This window comes from Colias croceus, chromosome 6, assembly GCF_905220415.1.
Source record: "Colias croceus chromosome 6, ilColCroc2.1".
In the NCBI taxonomy this organism is placed as follows: Eukaryota; Metazoa; Arthropoda; class Insecta; order Lepidoptera; family Pieridae; genus Colias; species Colias croceus.
In genome coordinates, this window is record NC_059542.1 from 7015043 (window position 1) to 7037238 (window position 22196).

Sequence of the window (22196 nt, forward strand, 5' to 3'; positions counted from 1 at the left end):
TCTTGGCGCGTCAACAAAGAAAATGGCATCTTAATTAAATTTTAAGAAAAAAAAATATTTTGAGAGAATACACCCAAACTCATTAAAATTTCAGGAGAGCTAGCCTTCTCTTTCATAAACACAATTTAGATATTTTTATTTAAAAAAAATTATTAATTTCGAAGGTGTTTTTGTACCTAGTATCATTTTTAATATTTGTAAATTAAATATCATTTTAACGTGAAGTTTCATCAAAAATCAAATTAAATAATAAACCTGTACAAATTCACGAGTAACATTTGTAGTAAATAAACACGTCTTGATAAAATTTGACTTTAGCGTAGGTATTTGTGAAGCGCTTTCATATTTAAATCATATCCTTAAACCCTTTCAATCAGCTGAACCATATCTTATTCGGAAATTTAAATCGTCAGTAGGTAATCGTCGTCATGATATTAATAGAATAATCAATCAAATCTATATACTGAGTTTAGAATTGTAGTAAAACACTTATAATAAGAAATGTTCTTGTTACATTAAAATCTCTATCGACTTTTATTTCTTCTAGGGCAGATAGGGAGTTTAAGCGGACCATAAAATGACTTTTTTCTTATGTAGGCGAATTGAACTATAAGGACGATTCCACTATAAGGACTGCAGCGGAAATGGGATTCGCAGTGTAGTTAGAATGTGTAGGTAGTGTAGGTACCTTACATAAGGTACTTTAGTACTTACACTGTAAGTCTTACAGGATCATCGCATCCATTCGAATCTATGACGAGTCAAGTGGATTTACATTTTAATGAATTTAGAATAAATTGGTTAAATGAGACGTAACTATTCTGTTACCCAAAATTGAATAAATTCTTAATAAAATTAGGTAGAAAGAAATAAATAAAATTTTCTAATAAGTACATATGTACCTATAACCACAGACTAATAATAATATACTAATCATTCTGTTTTTATACTGGAATATATTAACTAAAATGATGTCGTATAAAATAATACTGTTTTCTACTAATAAAACACTTATCAAAATAAAGTGAGTTTCTTCATACCAGAATAATTATGCAATGTAACAATATTTTAGCAGTCGGTTTCCCTTGGTGCTATACAATATTTATGGAATGAAGTAGGTTAATAAAACTAAGTTATATAGGATGTAACTTATTTAGGATGACTACTGAGTACTGAATTCATATTTAAAAAAGGCGTATTTTGTAATGCATGAGGAAATTATAAACCGAGGAATTCTTATATTTAATTCAATAGAAGCGCTTAAATATACAGGGTGTCCCACTATTGGTATACTAAGCGCGAAGGGACTTGTAGTTTTACATAACTCAACACGTAAAAAATACTTAATGAACAAAATTACGTCAAAAATTTTTTGCTAAATTTTTCCTGAAAATCCATGCTTTCTTCTCTAGCTTCGCGCAGCCGGCATATACCGCTTCGCTAATGTGAGCATTTTGTCTGTGAAAACATATTCTTAAGCTCACGTGCTGGTGACAAATTTGCGCGGGTTGCTTGTTATGGGTATACAGTGTACACTGTACACATAGAGTTTTAAGAATTCATCTATTTGATGTTCAATTCATTAATATTCAAAAAAAATGCGTCTGGAATTTTTTAAGTATTATTTTTGAACTCAGCGTATGCAAAACTATAACCTCCTTTGAGCTTAGTATACCAACAGTGGGACACCCTGTATATTCAAACAAACTTATTTAATAATAATTTTAAATGTGCAATACGACAGCCTTTAAAGAATATAGAGACATGAAAAAAAAATCATATTTTATATTTCATAAAATTCTAATAACAATATAACGACTCTATTTACTGAGTACAATTAAATACAGGTTCTTCTTTGAAGCTTTTGTAACTTCTACTACCTAATAATATATTTTTGCTTTTGCATCTTTGTTATAACCCTTAATTAGTTATAGCAAGGATGTAGTAGATAAAGGGGAAAATATAAGCTAATTATTAATTAATTAGAAGTTTCATTTTTAGATAGTGTGGAGCATACACAAGCATACACATAGAACCGATGGATACAGATAAAAAAGGTTTTATATTTCACATTCACTTTTATTTAAATGTATATGAGAAACAGTTAATAAGCCACACACACACGCAAAGTAAACTTCTATATATCTTATGCAATTATAATAATCGCCTTGTATATCTATTGATTCAGCGTTTTAAATAACCACTGCGAATAGAAATAAATTTGAAATAGGCTTCGCTTCTAAAATTGGTTATATTGCATTATATATTTATCAGTTAAAGCCACTCAAATAGTCGATATTGCCCCATATCGAAAATAAGCATTGATATTTAGAACTTAGTTGGAAGCCAATGGCTACGAATTATTTAAACAGCATGTTATTAATGCTTGCCCAGTTAGCTAATTGGTTAAGGGACTTTCATTTGTTATCATAAAATACACAAGCGTGACAGTTTGTAAACAAAGAACAAATTAAAAACTTTTTCTCCGCCTATATCACGTTTCAAACAATAGTTTAATAATAATATTTCGCCACTTCACTTCCTTGACGAAGGTTTGACAGGTATTTAGTATAAAATTATGTGGTTTTTACTTCAATATCGCATGCAGGATATTAGGCAAATATATTTACAACATAACGTGAGTAAACTGTGAATATATAATTACTGACTATTTTATTATACAGAGTCTAATGGATGATAAATACAGTAGTACTGAGAAAAACATTGCACTCATACAACGCAGTTAATAGTTTTAACCAAAGCTGATTATGGCTTCATAAATGTAAATAATAAATATTGACTGTGCTTTCTAAAAGCTTTCAACACACATTCGTATTAAATTGGGAATATCAACGTCATGACTGGGGATTTTGATTCGAGTTTTTCCAAATATTCGCAAATCTTTTTACTGAACTTTTATCTAAATCACTGAAATAGTTTACTTTTTATTTATTTTTTCTGAAGAAGCAAACCATTTAATCAACTTGACAGAATACAGATGAGTTGCCACGATATATATTTTATGAAAATTAAAATATGTGTGAGAAAAAATTGCCAGATTTCTACTCCGTCTGACGTTTGATAAAGTTTCATAGGCTTTGTGCTGGAAATTGGCTATTTTCAGAACAAAACAGAGATCGATATGGTTCATCGAATTTATACCTACTACAATACTGGAAATGTAGAAGTTTACGATTCATTTTTATCGTACCTACTATATTTTTCTAGATTCTAAATAACAAGATAAGGCCGCGGCTTCGCCTGCGTATTTAAAGAAAAACCCGCATAGGCACGCAATGACTATCAAATCTCACATATGCCGAGGACACCATTCTTCTCGCAACATCCGCAGAAGATATGAGAGAACTGTTCCATAGGCTAGAGATAGAAAGTCAAAATATAGGGCTTACAGTAAATCGAGCGAAAACCAAGGTGATGATAGTCGATCGAGCCGGAAAGCTATCAAATACTACTCTCAACATTCCTGGCGTTGACACCGTCGATCGCTACATCTACCTGGGAGCCCAAATCTGCAATGACGGCAGCTGTGTCCCCGAAATAAAAAGGCGTATTGGGATGGCAAAAGATGCTATGACACGTCTGAACAATATTTGGAAGAAAAGAGGAATTGGTATCAGAACCAAGATAAGACTGGTACGAGCCCTTGTTTTCCCTATCTTCCTATATGGAGTTGAGACATGGACAATTCTGGCCCGAGAAAGACAAAGGATTGATGCATTCAAAATGTGGTGCTGGAGGCGAATGCTGAGAATACCTTGGACTGCGAGACGCACTAATGCATCAATCCTGAGCCAGCTTTATATAAAAACGAGGTTATCCACCATATGCCAACAACGCATCTTGTCATACTTCGGCCACACGATACGCAGAGGCGATGAAAATCTGGAGAGATTGATAGTGGTTGGGAACACGGAGGGAAAAAGATCGCGTGGTCGTTCACCAACACGATGGACAGACCAAGTCAAAAACTCATCTGCCACTAATTTTTACACGGTCGTAAGAGACGCCATGGACAGAGACCGGTGGAGGCAAATTATCCGCTCCAGATGCAACCCTGAGGACATGAGGGACCGACAAGAGAGAGAGAGATGTCTTATCATGGGTCTTCAGCTACCTACATACCAATTTTCGTTGTAATCGGTTTAGTAGTTTTTACGTAAAGAACAACAAACCATCCATCCATCCTCACAAACTTTCGCATTTATAATATTAGTAGGAGAACGACTGTTTATGAGAGATAGATAATTATTATTATTAAAGTACCTAATGTATGCAATCCATTAGGTAACCCCTAGTCCTGTAATTTCAATAACTGATCAAGTTATTCATGTATTTTCTTTTCACTTACTCGTAATATTAATTTAAATCGAAATTCTGAATGCAGTAATCAAAATCGGTTAGACCTTTCATAATTACTTAACGAAATTAATATTCAACTATTAACTTTTGGGAGCAATAAACCACCAAATACAATCTCGTTCAGTTATAAATAAAATAATTAACATTGATAAAACTGTGAACGTTGAATTCACTCTGTATAGTAAAATATATACAGTTGGAGTTGATCATTAAACTACTAAACAAATCAATTTTAATGTTCCAAAAATCATTAAGAAATACGGTGTTAGTATTGCACTAGAAATTAATAGTTATGTGATATGTCTGTTTATTTGTATTGTATCGTTCTCATGACAAAACATGGTGAAATTTAATTCGAAGAAGATGCGATGAAAAATTGCATAACTTTTCCTTTGAAATATGATGGCATTTAAAATAGCCTAGTTAGCTAGTATGTGAATCAACTTAAACTACATATAGGGTCATGACTCATCGCAAGAAAATGCGACGGAACTACATTGTCAAATAAGTTCTGTTTATTTTACTTTCCTTAGCGCTAAGAGCAATAAAATAATGTTCATCCGATAAAGGAGATAAGAGGATATAAGAGGATCGCAACCAAACATTGTTGTCAAAGCAGTGAAGGTTTCTTTGTTTATTTATTGTTGTCTTTTGTAGATTTTTATGTTATTGTGATTGAATAATGAAGTGTTAATTTATGTATTTATCTACAAATAACAAAAAATCTGTTACTAGGAAAGAGTAGATTGTATCATAAAGAGCGGATTGGACTCATATGATTTTCTACCACACTGGTTAAGGAATGCTTGAATAAATCAAATGCATTGAACACAACATTGAACATAATTCAGAACTTATAAATGCGCAAAATGTCATCATCGAAATATTTTATACCGTCGAAAGCAATCCTTCCTCCAATTCCTAGAATCATAATTAGAAATCATAGGTATGATACCTACTGAGAATTAATTACAACTCTCGATTTTCGTCTTCGTCTTCAATCTTTCAAAATCATTTATTACAATTAGGTCTGGAAAATAAATAGGAAGACAAAATTTTAGCCAATTCACGCTATTCATTTACGTCAATGAGCTGATGAAGACTTTAGTAGAGCTATAGATATTTTGAAAGAATTTGCGACGACGGCATTAAACGGATGACCTAGTAAGTGTGTGGCTTTCGAAGATAAGAAGTTTTAGATTAAGAATTATCCATAATTTAACAGCTGATTGGTTTTCTAGTGGATACTGTTATATCATTTAAGTGCGACAATTTCGAAGTAAACGGGCAAAAGTCACTGTGCAATACATGTGAAGATACTGCGCATTTCTATTGTTGAGTTTTTTTATCCTGTGGCCCCAAAGACGCTTATCGTTACGTCTAGCGACAAGGAAATTCTATATTAAAAGATATTTCCAAGAATGTATTTATTCACATGTTATTATTGTGTAAGTATATAAAGTTGATAGGATTATTACTGAATTTATATTCCAATCCGACGCAATAAAGGGTAAATGCCGAAAACACTGTTCATTCTTTGAAGTTCTCTAAATATTACGACATTTTTGTGATCATTAAATCTTGCAAACAATTTGTTTACTTCCATTAAAACCCAGGAACCGGACGCAAGGCGCCAATGGCATCTGTCGCTGTAATTACACGGCATATTCATGACCTGAATCATAATACCTACCTAAATACTACAACTCTTTCTTATGACTCAATAAATTGTTAAAACTTCACTAAAAAGAGCATTTACATACATTCAGGCCGATCGAAGAGTGTAGCACCCTTAGTAGCACCTTAGTTTTTCTGAAAATTTTATCCTCTAAAATGATTACACTAATGCCCATTACGTTACATTACCTTAAAATATATTACAGTTATTGATAGTCCATTCTAAGCGAAACTAAGAAGACATAGCAATTAATCATAATAAACGAACAGCCATTATTTATCCATTTCAATTGAACGATTACTTTAGAAAATTGCACCTGGGAGATTTGTTTATTCAGAGGTATAGACCGTAAATATATAATATGAATATTCCGCTGGGGAAAATTATATCCATTCATTGAAACTGACCACAGATTAATTGATTTTGGGATGTGAAATAACAATTGTAAAGTTTAATATTAATTCATAAAATGGAATATTAATAAAGAATGTAGATTAAAACATCAAACTATCATATTATACTTTTGTCTAAATTCTATAACTACTATAAAGAAATAGGTAGTCATGAATAAAACACAATAAATCATCAAATATAGGTACCTAATACCCAACTTACGCGGCTTCTGTCCATTGTCAGCGATCTTAGATTACAATCAAATAGCAAATCTCATTTGTGGGCCTTTCTCGAAGAAAAATCTAATCATTGACTTTTCTCACATAGAGTGCAGGAGCATTAGAAGAAAGACAATATCCTCTCGGCCTTTTGCTAACTTTTAAGCATAAAATGAAAAGCACAAAGCCAACTTAATAGATAAGAGCAGTTGTTAGTAAAGCGGATATTTAAATCGCTATAATAGAACGGACTGTTGCCTCTGTAGGTAGAGAGCAAGCGGAAAACATTGGCCATTTTACAGAGACATGAGATGCTTTAATAAATATTTCTCTTAATTTATCGGAAAAATTAAACTCCGTATTATTAAACTAATCTCGCATGGGTTTAAATCGAGTACATTTTATATTAGACTAGCTTCCGCCCGCGACTCCGTCCGCGCGGATGCTGTCTTTGCGTGGATGGTTTATTTCTCCATTTTGAGTAACTCGGACAATGACATCCTATAAATATCTATTGGACCCAAATACGGCTAGGTCTATAATAATACGCAACGTGTGTTCGCGGTACCTACTACAGAACAACGTCTATGGATAACTGAAAAATTGAGATTAATTTTTTTTCTACGTATTTTTCCAGGATAAAAAGTATCCTATTTTACGCCCAGGATAATAAGGTATAATTATACCAAGTTTCATCGAAATCGAACAGGTAGTTTTCACGTGATGTCTTCACATACAGACAGACAGACAGACAGACAGACAGACAAAAATTTTTTTAATCACATATTTGGGTTTGGTATCGATTCAGTAACACCCCCTGCTAGTTATTTTTTCAATATTTTCAATGTACAGAATTGACCCTTCTACAGATTTATTATATGTATAGATATCAAGAGACTTAGATATTAGATATCAAGTGTCGTTCCCAATTTTTGTTTTAATGTTCAAATTTTATTATCCGCGCCGAGTGATTTGTCTACACCTATGTCTACACCGAATATTTTAAATTATAGATATTAATCAACAATTAAATAGGTACTATCTAATGTTTGAAATTTCTTTATCATAGCTGTATTTTTTTCTACTATGTATAATCCTTGAAAATATTCAAATATTAAATTATTTCATTACTAATTAATTTAAGCTTCTGGCTCTTTGGCTATAAAAGACAGTCAACTGTAATGCCTTTGGATAACACATTTTACTTTAACGGTTATGGTTAAGGATAGCTGCACACTGCATAGTGCACTTTCCACGTTTGTAATAACGCTTTTATAATAAAAAATTTTAATTCGACTCCTAGAGGGATAATAATTTATTCAAACTTTTTTTTGCTTATTTCGAGATTTTAATCAACAATAGCTTTAAACGTAGTTAGTACTTTATGGTATCATCATTAACCAAACATTATAAAGAGATTAAGAAACTCCTCTATGAAATAAATATTCTACCTCCATTCCTCTGAAATCAAAAACTGCTCGTCGGCAAATATTTGAATAGACGTCTATTTGTTTAATTAATTTTTTGTTAGGCGCCAATAACAAAAGGAAAATTTTATATGGTGCGAATACTCGCGGGAATCAATACAGTTCACGATTGTCATAAGATTCTTAAATAATACTACTAAAAATAAATTAATAATAATTTATTGAATGGATCAATTATATTAAAATATATCAAAATTACTATGTGCGATTTATCCAATAAATTCTAAATAGTTATTCGAATTTGGGCAATAAATAGCACAGCTTAAATTAATCGTTTGACTGAAGCTTTATGTATATTGAAGCTATTTTACACACAACATTGTTGTTCGCTTTGATCGCTATTAGATAATATAATCTTCATGATAATAGTTAACGCTTACGTACGTGTATACGTAAGCGTACCTTCTCATATTTTTTTCTTCTATGTATTTTGAAAGGGAATAAGTAACAAATACCAGAATGTAGACCTTGATATGTCGTATTGATATGGGACTAGTATGGTTAATTTTATTAGTTTTACAAAATAAAATGTTAAAATATTTTTTTTTATAACTTTCCACTATAAAATTAAATGTTAGTCTAAATAAAAAAGTACGTAATATTATTGCACTCTCATATCATTACTTAAAAAATAAATAAATGTCTGTCTTCGAAGCCTTCTGGTGTGGATGATGAATGCTGGCGGATTTCTATTTTAAGAATAAATCGAATAAGGACTAAAGCGAGCATTGAATCAAACTAACAGAATCAAGTCAGAAAATATTAATAAAAGGGATGGACTTGACCTGCCACGAATAAGGGTGAAATGAAAGAGATTCTAACATAGATATCTATTAATGAAGAAACGTAGGACTTCTCTTATCTTATCTTTCGACAGTGACAGTGTGATGACAGTGAAATGACAGTGAAAGTATACACTATTGAAACTTTAGATACTTTTAAACACCAAACAATTCTCTGTACTAACTGTTTATAATAATGTATCGCATTTTATACAAATATATATAAAAAGGAAGTATTTGATAAGGATCTACAAAACTTGACAATTGGCTTTCTTGTTATAACATGACACTTTTATTAAGTAACATTTACTTATTCATAACTAACTATTAATATCTAATAACTGGAAACGATCACTTAAACGATCAATAATATAGTCGCTCCGATTTTCCATTAAAAATGTATTCATAGTGGTATCCTACTAATCCTACTAATATTATAAATGCGAAAGTTTGTATGGATGTATGGATGTTTGTTACTCTTTCACGTAAAAACTACTGAACCGATTACAATGAAATTTAGCACACATATAGAGGGTAACTTGGATTAATACATAGGATAGTTTTTATCCCGGAAATCCCACGGGAACGGGAACTATGCGGGTTTTTCTTTGCAAACGCGGGCGAAGCCGCGGGCGGAAATCTAGTGAAAATATAATCAACAGCTAAAACCTCTAAGGCCACAGATTTGATTTTATTACATTCAAACGCTCAATCAATTAGTTCTAAGAACATGATAGTGTGAGATAGAATCTCATATTTTTTAAGATTCACAACGACCCTCTACATTATTTTTATCAGGAGTTTTCATAAGACTGATCTAGTTTCATATTTGCTAAAAAACGCGAATTAGATTTTTAGGATTTTGACAACTGAAATGGTAAATGTAATGACGTTTCAAGAGCGCTTCTAGAAGAAGTCTAATTAATTAAATAAATGTTTGAGTTTGAGTTTAAAATATTAACCGTTCTACAACATACACTTTGTTATGTCATAGCGGGCAACTGCACTGGTCATATTGTGGTAATCAACCATCACCAGCCCTGACATAGAGAGTAAAGGATAAGGAAAGGATAGTCGACGAGAATAAAGGTATTATATAATATTATTATGTAATATGGATTGGGAAGAGTGGTGAAAACGTTATGGGCCTCCGGTGCCCCCACTCATTGTACGAACACAGCTGCAGTGCTTACCTATCCATACTAATATGTATTATAAATGCGAAAGTAACTCTGTCTGTCTGTCTGTTACTCAATCACGCCTTAACTACTGAACCAATTTGCATGAAATTTGGTATAGAGATATTTTGATACCCGAGAAAGGACATAGGCTACTTTTTACCACGGGAAATAGGATAGGTTTTATCCCGGAAATCCTACGGGAACGGGAACTATGCGGGTTTTTCTTTGACTGCGCGAGCGAAGCTGCGGATGGAAAGCTAGTATGCTATATTTTTACGCCACTTTTCGGTATGTTTGTGCGACATTTACCAGTTTCTATAACCCATTTTATGTTTCACTAAAACTATTTCTGTATTTTACATAATATTACCATAAATATCACAAATTCGCAATTCAATAGAGGATTTACTGCTTTAACATTTACATTTTCAATACGTTAGGTAGTACATATTTATAAATTTAAATATAGAATGCAAATTGTTGAAGATTTATGCTTATCAAATATAACATGTGATAAAAGTAAATACCTACAACTGTCTTATAAATGTAAAATGATAATAAGTATATGAGTTTATTTCAAGTTTCTTAAATATGACATCTTAGAACACCAATTGTACAGTATAATAATATTATAAAGTCTTCTATTTATGCGTTTTATTCTTGTTTTGTAAGCGTGGTAACCATAGTGGTAACGCATCAGTTTTTGCGGGATATAAATATTTGAAACTGGAAAAAAGCAAGGGTTAGATATGATTATTTTTCTACAGATTTAAAAGGTCAAAACAAAATATGTCGGGTCGGCTCTAGAGAGAGCTAGTATTAAACACACAATAGCATTGTTTAACCCGACGATAGAAATTGAAATCAAAATACCTTTCATTGAAATAAATAAGGCGCAAAGGTTAGATGAATACACAGAATATTTTGGTACACAATGCTGTCAGTACATTGTCTGTTAATTGATATCGTTTAGGATAGTAATTTTTTTAACAAATGCTTTATATTTTTATCAGTTTTTAACATTCATTTGAATTTAATTGGAAAATAACTCTTCATTTATATTATCTTCAAGTATATAAAAAATATACTGCGAAATGAACAATGAAGTATTTTAACTTCATTGTTCATTTAGCAGTATATTTTTCTAACAAAATGTGTAATTATCACAAATTCTCATTAATTAAATACACCTTGTTTCACACAATATTAAATCATTAGAGCTGGCGCGCACGAGCAACTTTGTCTCCGCAACTATTTTGTCTCTCCCATCAATTTGTATGGAGAGTTGCGTCGCTACGTGCGCGCACTTTCATACTAGCCCATGGGTGGAGAGACAAAATAGTTGCGGAGACAAAATAGTTGCGGAGACAAAGTTGCTCGTGCGCGCTGGCTCTTACAGACTTTGACATTTAAAGTTGCTCAAATTACTATGGAAACTCAAATATCGAATATTACAGGAGCTGTAGGTATTACACAAAGCCAGTTTTTATAATGAATAATTCATATTCTGTTATCCTAAAAATCTCTCAATTTTACTGGGTTCGCACCAATAACAATATAAGTATACAGTGATATCTATATGCTTCACTACTGGCCCAATAGACAAAGATAATATCAATTGTAACTAATAAAATTGTATAGAATATTCTACATATTGTGTTTGTGGTAGCCAGTGTACACCGGACCTCAACACAATTTCCTTAAGTCGGTTCAATCCATCTGCGGTTTGATTGAGTTGCGAACTACGAACTTTGGGGTGGTTAATATTAAAACTAATTACAAATAAAATTTATGGTTATCTGTTGTTTGTAATTCATAAAACACTTAGCAAATAACAGACAATATAAAAAATCGAGAACTTAGCTGAATGGTACAATTTTTATTTTTTTATGATAGAGCGCCTATTTCTCCCGCAACGTTTACAAATCATGTTTCGGTAAAACTGAATAAACTATATATTGTATACTTTTACATAATCTAAGTTCACTCAACTGATTTTGTGATTGAGTAAGAAATATATTGAAAAGGATACATTTAGTAAGATGCAGGATCCATATGTCAGGACCCATGTCAAACTAATTATAAAGGTTTATTCATAGTAGTCGGTTATTAGTTATTACAAATACTAATCAACACTTTCGGCTAAAGGGATTAAATGTATCACATTGACGTAGAACTATTTCTTATTGCTTAGGATGTTTTCCTATCCAATTATGACAGAAGTTTATGCTTATGGACACATTGAATTAATTATTTGATTTGTCGAACGTCTCTATATTTTAAACTGATTATCTGAATGCTAATTATCGCCGCTTGATAAGTTAATAGTTACCACATTATAGTTTTTATTGTCACTCAGAGAAACATTTTATAAGAGAATTACATATTTAGTTTGTATTTCCTTTTCATTAAAATTGTTTAATGCAATTTATTATATGTATGGATTGATTTGAATGCAATTAACCGATAAGCTTACGGACGAATCGATCGATTATGTTATATTTCGTAATCAAATTACAAACAGTTTACGTTGCTAACATCGATAACCCAAAGTAAATAAAATTTAGATTGTAACAACCGAATTGTATCTACATATTGTTTGTCTTGTGTTGTCGCAAACAGCCTTAATGATTATAATGTATACAGTGGTGGACAGGTAATTAGAGACACCAAGTGCCTACGCGTGTACCAAACATTTTGTCATATTTAACATGTAAATTACCTACAGCTTTGAATGACTTTATGAGATAGGTATATTTTGTACGACTATATTTTTTGTTGTTTATACAATAAGCCTCAAAAACTAATTAACACTTAATGGCTACATTATGTCGCAGAGACATATACATTTTTCTTAGTAATTATCGGAACGGTGCGTGTAAAAGTTTTTCTAAGGATCAATAAACGACTACATACAAGCCGTATTCGTAATATTGTAACAATAGTTTAGCAAAAATATTTTTAGATATAGGTATAAAAACCGCGTTAAATAGCTTCAGATAAATTTTGGTACCATACAGTTACCTACCTACGAGTTAAATACAAGAGAGAATTATTTTTATGTTTAAATTATTGATTTGTTGCTACTCCGATATTTCAACGTGGCAATAAAGATTATGATTATAAACAGTTCAAACAATTCCCTTTAGTATTTGATTGTATTTACATCGTGATTTTGCTCTAGGAATCCTATGATGTCATATACAAATTATTAAGGAAGCTTAAATTTCAATAAACATTAATAGTCAATCTTTAAGATTTTTAATCCCTTATAATTAATAGGTTGATAAAAGGCTATTATATATCATCTCGCTAAGACCACCAGGAGCGGAGCACTGCAGGTAAAACCGCTAAGAGGGACTAATCTACTAAATAGAGGTAGACAGTGTATTCCAATTAATTACATACAGTTTTTGCGCGTTACTTAATTTCAGTAAAGTTATTTAATTTATTATGTTACAAATATTTATAACTTTTTTGAATTTTAGTTTAAAAGACCAGCTACAACGGCTTAAATTAAAAAATAAGTTTGTGTGCTGGAATATAGGAATAAATTTTCCTTTTGAAAGCAGATAAGTTACGTGGGTCAGCAAGAAGCCACAAAAAATGTAAATAAATATGATTTACTAACATAGATGTATACCTACATAGGTATAATTATATACCTGCCTAAAGAACATTACTAAGGTGTTTTTGAAGTATTCGATACGTTTGTAATGCGATTATAATTTTCTCTATGAAGTTGGATAGACTAAATAGCTTTGTGAGCAAAATTAAAATATTGGCAATCTAAGTTATTTCTAGAATTGAGTAAATATCAAATAAATTGGGCAAATTTTTAAGTTAATTCAAAAAGACGTTGTAGTTCGAAGTGTTGTAGTTTCATTCGTTCAAATAAACATTACCTACATAAATTCCATTCTAAGAGAGTTGAGAACCTCTTCTTATAACTCTTCTCAATCAAATAAGAAACAAATTATACAATATATTATGGATAAGAGACGTCGCTATCAGTGTGCAAATACAAAAATATGTATGTATTGTATTGCGTAGGTACACATTCTTAAATAACAAACAAAAGAATATTCCTTTTATTTTCAATTGGTTCTTATATTATTTTATAGTTTTTTTACTTATATTTGACCTTAGTTACATTTTAAAACGCCATACAATAGGCATACTCGTATTGGTTAGTGTGTGACTCAAAAACTTAAAGCTGCATGTTAGTAAAATGCATAAGCAGAAAACTGTAGGTAAACAAACATGTTTACTGGTAAACATACTTATTTACTGTATCGCCTTTTGCGCTAGCGTATGAAATGCAAATAACTAAAACATCACGTTTTCTTTTACCTACTTCTTGACCCCAAAAATGTACAAAAAGGACTAAAATTATAACGAAATACATAGACAATAGACATGTCTTTGTAACATATATATTAAAAATAAACCACAATCTAAATAAATAGTCTTCATTTTTATTAATGTTTATAATTAAGGTCTAAAGAAAGGGTACATTTAATTAAATGCGATACTTCATTAGAGGCTGGGATAAAATAATAACATTAAAGATTATAAAATAGTCTCAACTTACCTAAAAATCTGAGATAAGTTTTTTAAATAAAACGCTCTACATTCTACACGAATATTATATAAAATCCAATTTCTTTAATTAATGATTAGTGTCACTTCCATTATATCACATCGGACAACATTTCGCAATCAAAACGAGGAAATTCCTTTAATATTTACGGCGAACAAATAAAATCGCTGAAAAGTTTTACTGTTTATTTATATACAATGCACACCGGCACTGGCTTCGTAGTAAATTATACTGAGACAGGTCACGCTACGGTTTCGTAGCTCGTAGCATGGGGCCGGCGGGCGTATTCTCTGCAAGACACGCGGCCAAAGACTGGCGCGGTAAATCGCGTGAAAACTGAAAACACCTAGACATAGTTAACTCGTCGTATGTAGAGCCGATATATACTGCTGTACAGATAGTACTACCTTTGTAAACATGACCGCATCACACTACACGCTCGCTTATCACGCGATCTTTGTGGTTATGTTTTGATTCTACGTAAAGTTAATTTAGACGACCGTATTTCGAAATTAGTACGATTAGTTAACATGTGTTTTACAGATAATCGTCTAGAAAATATAGAAAAATGTTATATCCTTCTTCCGTGTGAAGTTTCACGCCATATAACATACTAGAGGTCCGCCCCGGCTTCGCCCGTGGTACATATTTCGCAATAAGAGGTAGCCAATGTCCTTTCTCGGGTATCAAAATATCTCCATGCCAAATTTCATCCCGTCCGATTAGGGCCCTTCTGGCCTCCTCCACTCAAGCGACAGTCCAAGCCGAGGTTCGAGATCCCCGTCAAGGGGGGACGCCCTTGCGCATGTCGCTACCAGGGTGAACCTTCAGTTCACCCCCGCGTCCGCGTTAAAATGTAGAAGCCCTTCTGGCTAACATTGAGAGACACCACACAAAAAAAAAAAAAAAAAAGCCAAATTTCATGCAAATTGGTTCAGTAGTTTATTCGTGATTGAGTAACAGACAGACAGACAGAGTTACTTTCGCATTTTATAATATTAGTATGGATTATTTCAATTTTTATTTTCCTTCATCATTTGCCGCTTTGGCTTCCAAAACGTTTTCTTCTGATTGTGATTAAAAAAACTAAACTTAATATGTCACCATCCATTATTCATACCTTGATATTATATTCCTCCCGCTTTCAGTTCTTTTGTGCTTAGAAATTCTTTTGTGTACTTGTCTTATTTCTACAACAATATTGTGAAAAAGTTAAACGTATTTCAATTTAGTGAATTATTAAATATAGTACAATTTTATTATCATTGCACAAAAATTGACGATTATTTTAAATATTTATGTGATAATTTTACCAAAATATCATATATTTCTTCATCTTCGCAGAAAACCTTAAATACCATTCCGCTTAATAAGACTTGGCATTATTTTGGTGCAATATCGAGCGTTCGACCACCCCCTCTTTAACTTGGCTCGAATGAAACATTCAGAAAAATATAATCTTCTTTGTCATAGTTATAAGGGACAGAGAAATATGAAAGTTGCGGCTTGTTTTTTGACCTAAAAATAAATGAAACAAAAATAAGTAGAGTTATGTAATTCATCAAATTTTATAACTGTTTTTTTCTCCGGTCTACCTTTACTACCTTGTAACTACGGACTGAACAACTTTATCCTGCCAACCTTTTCATAAAATTACAATTTTTTATAGCCTCGCGGTTTTTTACACTACCCACTGGTATTATTAAGCTTATCCAAACTGTATGAATTTCATACATATAGGTATATAAAAGTGACGACCGCATACCTACTCGTACTTATTACTTCTTAAATGAATTTTATTTGAAAATGTGCTAATTAATATATTTTTGTAGTTACCAAAATTTTTTGATCCTGTGTAATTATTATAATTTAAAAATTATGGTATATTCGAGCCATTTCCGGATTTATACTGGGTTATGGACTATGGTACATCATCATCATCATCATCATCAGCCCATATACGTTCCCACTGCTGGGACACGGGCCTCCTATGAGGGTACAGGCCAGGTACTATGGTACATACATGTATGTATTTACTATTTGTGAATATCACAGCAAATCTTCCTCTAAATGATAGCAACATTTTCAATAAGCAATGAAATCTAGTAAAATCTACACATGCATATTTATCAGAGTTCCCCTTTATGTAAAATTGTAGACTTTGTTCCATATAAGTAATAAATAAAATAGTATCGGCTCATGCGTGTTTCCACATAATTATGTATACCATAATGGGTTCAATATGTTTCTCGCCGCCTTCGCGCCGGGTCAATGCCCGCTATTTTCTAAAATCCGTATTGGAAAAGTTAGGAAAATACCTTTTGAAACTAACGAAGTCTTAAATGACATTCTTAAGACTTACAAAGTAATAATTGTATTCATAATTAAGCCTACACAGAAGTAGGTATAGGTATCTACCCAATTTACAATCTTAGAACAATGTATTGGTGACTCAAAACACTAATACCTAATCATATTGCTCTTCTCGATTCATCTTTTTGAAATAGGTGAAGTATGTTAAGTTTTATATGGAATTATTGCAGTAATATTTCAAAATTAATTCTTTTTTTAACACTATGAATATTTTTAAAAAAATACATACGTAGGTATGGATATAACGTAACATTACCTTGTTAAATTTTATAATTACAGTTCGACGCCTCGTCGGTGTTAATTAAGAATAGGTAAGTAATAGAAACAGACTGACCGCCTCCTTGGTACAATGGTTAACGCTTGAGCGAAAAACCGAGGAGTCCTGGGTTCGATTCCCAGTGGAGACGAAAAAAAGTCTCGATCTAGCAGGACAGAGAAGGCTAACTAACTAACCTACTTGTCTTGTCCCCTAAAGAAAATCGATCAGTGAAACAGATGTATGCATAAAGCGGAAACGGAACTACACTTTATAATGGTAACCGAAACATTATGTTTTAATCAATTGTATTATTTATAGGTATATAGTTCCTCTATATACATGATAAATTCGCATGCACGAAAAGTGGCTTGCTGTTTAAATTTTTATGTTTGTTCCTAAGAAATTAGCTTTACTACCGGGGAACCAATCCGAAAGTACTTATTACATCAGAAAATTCTCATGGGAAGATGTTTCACACCGCGATAAAAAAGAAGGTACGCTAAATACATATATAGTGCAAGTACAAGTGCATATAACAGAGATGTAGTTGTGAATTAAGTATATAATTTTTTTGTATTTTAAATACAAATATAAAATAACGTTTTAGTATTTGCATTTAAATTATTTTTTACAAAATTCATTCTAGGTATATTTTATTAGCAATTGATACCTTTTGAGACGTATTTTCCATTTTCAAAATATAAATACATACCAAGATACATACATACGTCTTTTGATTAAGCTTGCGTGCACGTAAAAATATTATAATCTTATGAAAAATAAGTTTTAATTTTAAATATTTTTACCGATACCGATTTTCACTTGGACTGCTTCACGGAACTCTGCTTTAATATGAAGAAACATTCTAACTAGCAACACCACTACCAAAAGACACGAATTCACACCACGATTCACGAGGGAACTTCAAATTTTAAAAATAAATATCGCATGCATATGACTAGAGGTGTTTTTATTTAATTCGCACTGAAGAAATTAAAATGGATTGCGTAAAAACTATTGAAGAGACAGAGCAAATAGCGGAAAATGAAGAGGATGAGGAAATTGATGCTGTAGAAGATGTAGATACCAAAGATCCCGCTAAAAAGAAGAAAAAGAAAAAAAAGAAGAAGAAGACAGGTTAGGTTTCACTTGACTTGATAATGCTTTTATTCACCTTGATTCACCTTTATATACCTAGTTGTTTATCCGTAATCTCTCCATTTCGACGCAATTTATATAAAAAGGGCAAAGTCTACAATATATTTTTGCCAGTTCTGGCACTAATTATAATTTTAATTTATGCTTTACTTTATGAAAATAATAATAGTCATGCTAGAGACCATACCATATTAAATAAGCTTATGATTTACTTTAATAGCAGGAGCCGAAGAAGTTGCAGTTAAGAATAATGAAGAGGGGTTAGAAAAACAAGCACAAGCATTGTCGGTTGAAAACAATGTTGGTGATGGAGAAGAAAAAAAGAAGAAGAAAAAGAACAAAAATAAAAACAAAAACGCCACAAAGGCTCAGACAAACCCACCAACTATTCCTATTGCGGAACTGTTCCCTGATGGTAAGTTAATGCATAGTACAACACCACACTTAGAGTTCAATAGTGCGATAATATATTATATTATGTGTACAATCATTAATATAGAAACACGAAGATTTTATCACAAACCTTTATCATTTATGTTCCTATAATTTTACTGTATATTATTTTGTACCTTATTTAATTTATGTAATAAATTAAATTTTTATTTAAAAAAAGGAATATTGCAACTCCCACCTTTTTTGTAAATAATAATTATTCCTCATAATAATAATTATTTCAGGTAATTTCCCTGAGGGACAGATAATGGAGCATGGTCCAGCTGAAGGTATTGATGAGAGAACTGCTAAAGATAGATTTTCTAGCGAAGAAAAGAGAGCATTAGACCGAATGCACCAAGATATCTACCAGGAAATTAGGCATGCAGCTGAAGCACATAGACAAGTAATGAGAGATTTAAAAAATTGGCTGTGTTGAAATTACATTTTTAGGAACTGCCTAAAAAACAAGCACTAAAAAGTTTTGGCTATAATTTTCATCTTTCAATCAATCGCTAATATCCATAAAAAATTTTTATTAAAGCTGCACGGCTATTTTCATATACTCAAATTCTTTATGTAATATGTTACTTTTATAATAATTCATAATTGAATGTATTTTAGACTCGGCAATACATGCGAGATTGGATTAAGCCTGGTATGACTATGACACAAATATGTGAAGAATTGGAATCTACAGCTAGACGTCTCATTGGTGAAGATGGTTTAAAGGCAGGCCTCGCTTTCCCTACTGGCTGCAGTCGTAATCATTGTGCTGCACATTACACACCAAATACTGGTCAGAAATATTATATTTTTAACCATCATTCTTACAAATATAGAATTTTATGACAAAAGTTCTCAATTTGTAGCATTTATTTAATTAATAATTATTAATTACTACAGACACGAGTCAAAATTAAAAATTGTTTGATATACTTTTTAGGTCTATGTTAGATCATTCAATTATGTCATTGTATGTAGGAGATATTTAATTGATGGTAGTTCTTTATAACTATAGCTTATCAGTGTAAAGCATTACTGTACAGGAAAAGATATCTATCTTTCATACTAGATGATTGAATTCCTTCCATTCTTCTCGAATTACATTTATAAACAATTAACATATTATATTCCTTTTTTGCAGGGGATAATACCGTCCTTGAATACGACGACGTCGTAAAGATTGACTTTGGTACACACATTAACGGACGAATCATTGATTGTGCATTCACACTGCACTTCAACCCACGCTATGATCCTTTAGTGAAGGGAGTGCAGGAAGCCACCGAGGCTGGTATCAAGGCATCTGGTATTGATGTGAGGCTATGTGATGTTGGTGCTGCAGTACAAGAGGTGAATTTAATTTATTTATATTTGTTTATTTGCTTTCAAAAAAGGAAGCATTATCTATAAAGTATTGATTTTTTTTAATTATTTAATGTTTTTGTATAATGTACAAATCAATTGTGAATCATCATTGTGCAATATGTTTAAAGCGTTAGAATTATTATATAATATATAATATAATATTTCCTTATATCTTTGAAGATATGTTTGTATATATTATTATGTAATGTACAGAATTCCTTTACATGCAATTTGTTTTGTCTTTAGGTAATGGAATCACATGAAGTAGAATTAGATGGTACAGTTTATCAAGTGAAACCTATCCGTAACCTTAATGGTCACTCCATTGGACCATATCGTAAGTAAAATTTCGTTTTTTCACTTTACTTTATTCAATAATTATATTAATTTAATGCCTCAGCCCCCGGAATCACAGTCTCATTAGGCCGCTCGGTGGTCAATGGGTTAACACATAATAGTGCAAAATTTTCCATACCAAATTATTATATATTTTAACAATTTTACAGGTATTCATGCTGGTAAAACGGTGCCAATCGTGAAGGGTGGTGAGACAACTCGTATGGAAGAAAATGAGTTCTATGCAATTGAAACTTTCGGCTCAACTGGCCGGGGACAAGTCCACGACGATATGGACTGCTCTCATTATATGAAGAACTTTGATCAACAATTTGTGCCTTTAAGGTTAGTAATTTTAGCTATATGATGTTATATACATAACAATTCACATAGCTTGATTGCAGTTGACCTACAGGGGCTTCAACTTTCAAGATGAATAAAATTGTAGCTCCTTCACAGAAATTATTTTACATTATGAAAATGACTATTCTAACAACCAATATTTAGTTAGAATGGAAGCCAATATGTTGCTATATATTTATTGAATGATCGGGATTTCTTAACTGTGTATTTCAAGAAGCTGCATAGATTGGACCTACAGCAACTTTTTTTTAACAGATTACAATCATCAAAACAGCTGTTGAACTTGATCAACAAGAATTTCGGCACGCTCGCATTCTGCAAGCGGTGGTTGGAGCGCGCTGGTGCATCGCGCTACGCGATGGCGCTCAAAGACCTCTGCGATAAGGGCGTCGTGGACGCGTACCCGCCGCTCTGCGATATTAAGGGCTGCTACACCGCGCAGTTTGAACACACAATCCTGCTAAGACCCACGTGCAAGGAAGTGGTTTCAAGAGGCGATGATTATTAATGCATAATTCACGCTACACCATGCCCCGAACCATGGTCAGGCATTAATCACTTCATACAAAAACTATACAATGATGTTTGTACAAGGCTGGCGACACGGTGTAGCGTAAAGCATGATAACAACGGTCCAGACATATGCTTATTCTTACGACGAATTTTTAGGGCTGGCATCCCCGGCTGTGACAGATGACACATTCAATGAAGAGTGGTGTGAAGTGTTTTTTAATGTTTTGGTGATTTGGTAGTTGAATTATGTTGATAAAATTCGATTTTCAAATAGACTGATGTAATCAGACTCTGATACTTTTTAATAATTATTGAACCAAATTTTGTCCAAATCAAGTGTTTCTTTGCTGGGTCATCAGTCCTAATAATTTATACATGCTATATTTTTACGTTCTAACAATTCAAGTTTGCAATAAGCCCGCGGCTTTAAAACTTTTACTCAAATTATTTAAGTTTAACTTGTTGATGTCAATATTAACTCTTTTTTTTTTGTGATTTTGTTTATTATAACTATATATTGTATCAGTTTTTGTAGAGTGTAAGATACAGCTGTGTATTCTGACCATTGTCAGTCAATACAAATTAACCTTTAAATAAAGTTATGTATTTTATATTCTCTCTTTTATTTATAGTTGACTATATTCTAACATCCGATTCGAGATATGTTAG

General features: G+C 32.1%; 2 protein-coding genes across 3 annotated transcripts in view; one reads left to right on the forward strand and one right to left on the reverse strand.

Moving 5' to 3' along the window:
* The window catches only part of LOC123692597, a 65632-nt gene extending 50612 nt beyond the window's left edge, over window positions 1-15020 (reverse strand). The window contains exon 1 of the mRNA XM_045637359.1: window positions 14714-15020. The gene's annotated coding sequence lies outside the window, so the exon portion shown is untranslated. The remainder of the gene's footprint in view (window positions 1-14713) is intronic.
* Window positions 15021-18262: 3242 nt separating this feature from the next.
* On the forward strand, window positions 18263-22138 carry LOC123692663 (methionine aminopeptidase 2). Of its 2 annotated transcripts, none has more exons than XM_045637432.1 (8): window positions 18263-18491; window positions 18733-18927; window positions 19190-19350; window positions 19569-19743; window positions 20092-20300; window positions 20562-20652; window positions 20822-20996; window positions 21270-22138. In XM_045637432.1, the coding sequence occupies exons 1-8, from the start codon at window positions 18353-18355 to the stop codon at window positions 21520-21522; spliced, it is 1398 nt and encodes a 465-aa protein (XP_045493388.1). In that variant the 5' UTR covers window positions 18263-18352; the 3' UTR covers window positions 21523-22138. The 2 variants fall into 2 exon arrangements, with proteins under 2 accessions (XP_045493388.1, XP_045493389.1); XM_045637433.1 differs by having other exon boundaries at window positions 18736-18927.
* The last annotated feature ends 58 nt before the right edge of the window (window positions 22139-22196 follow it).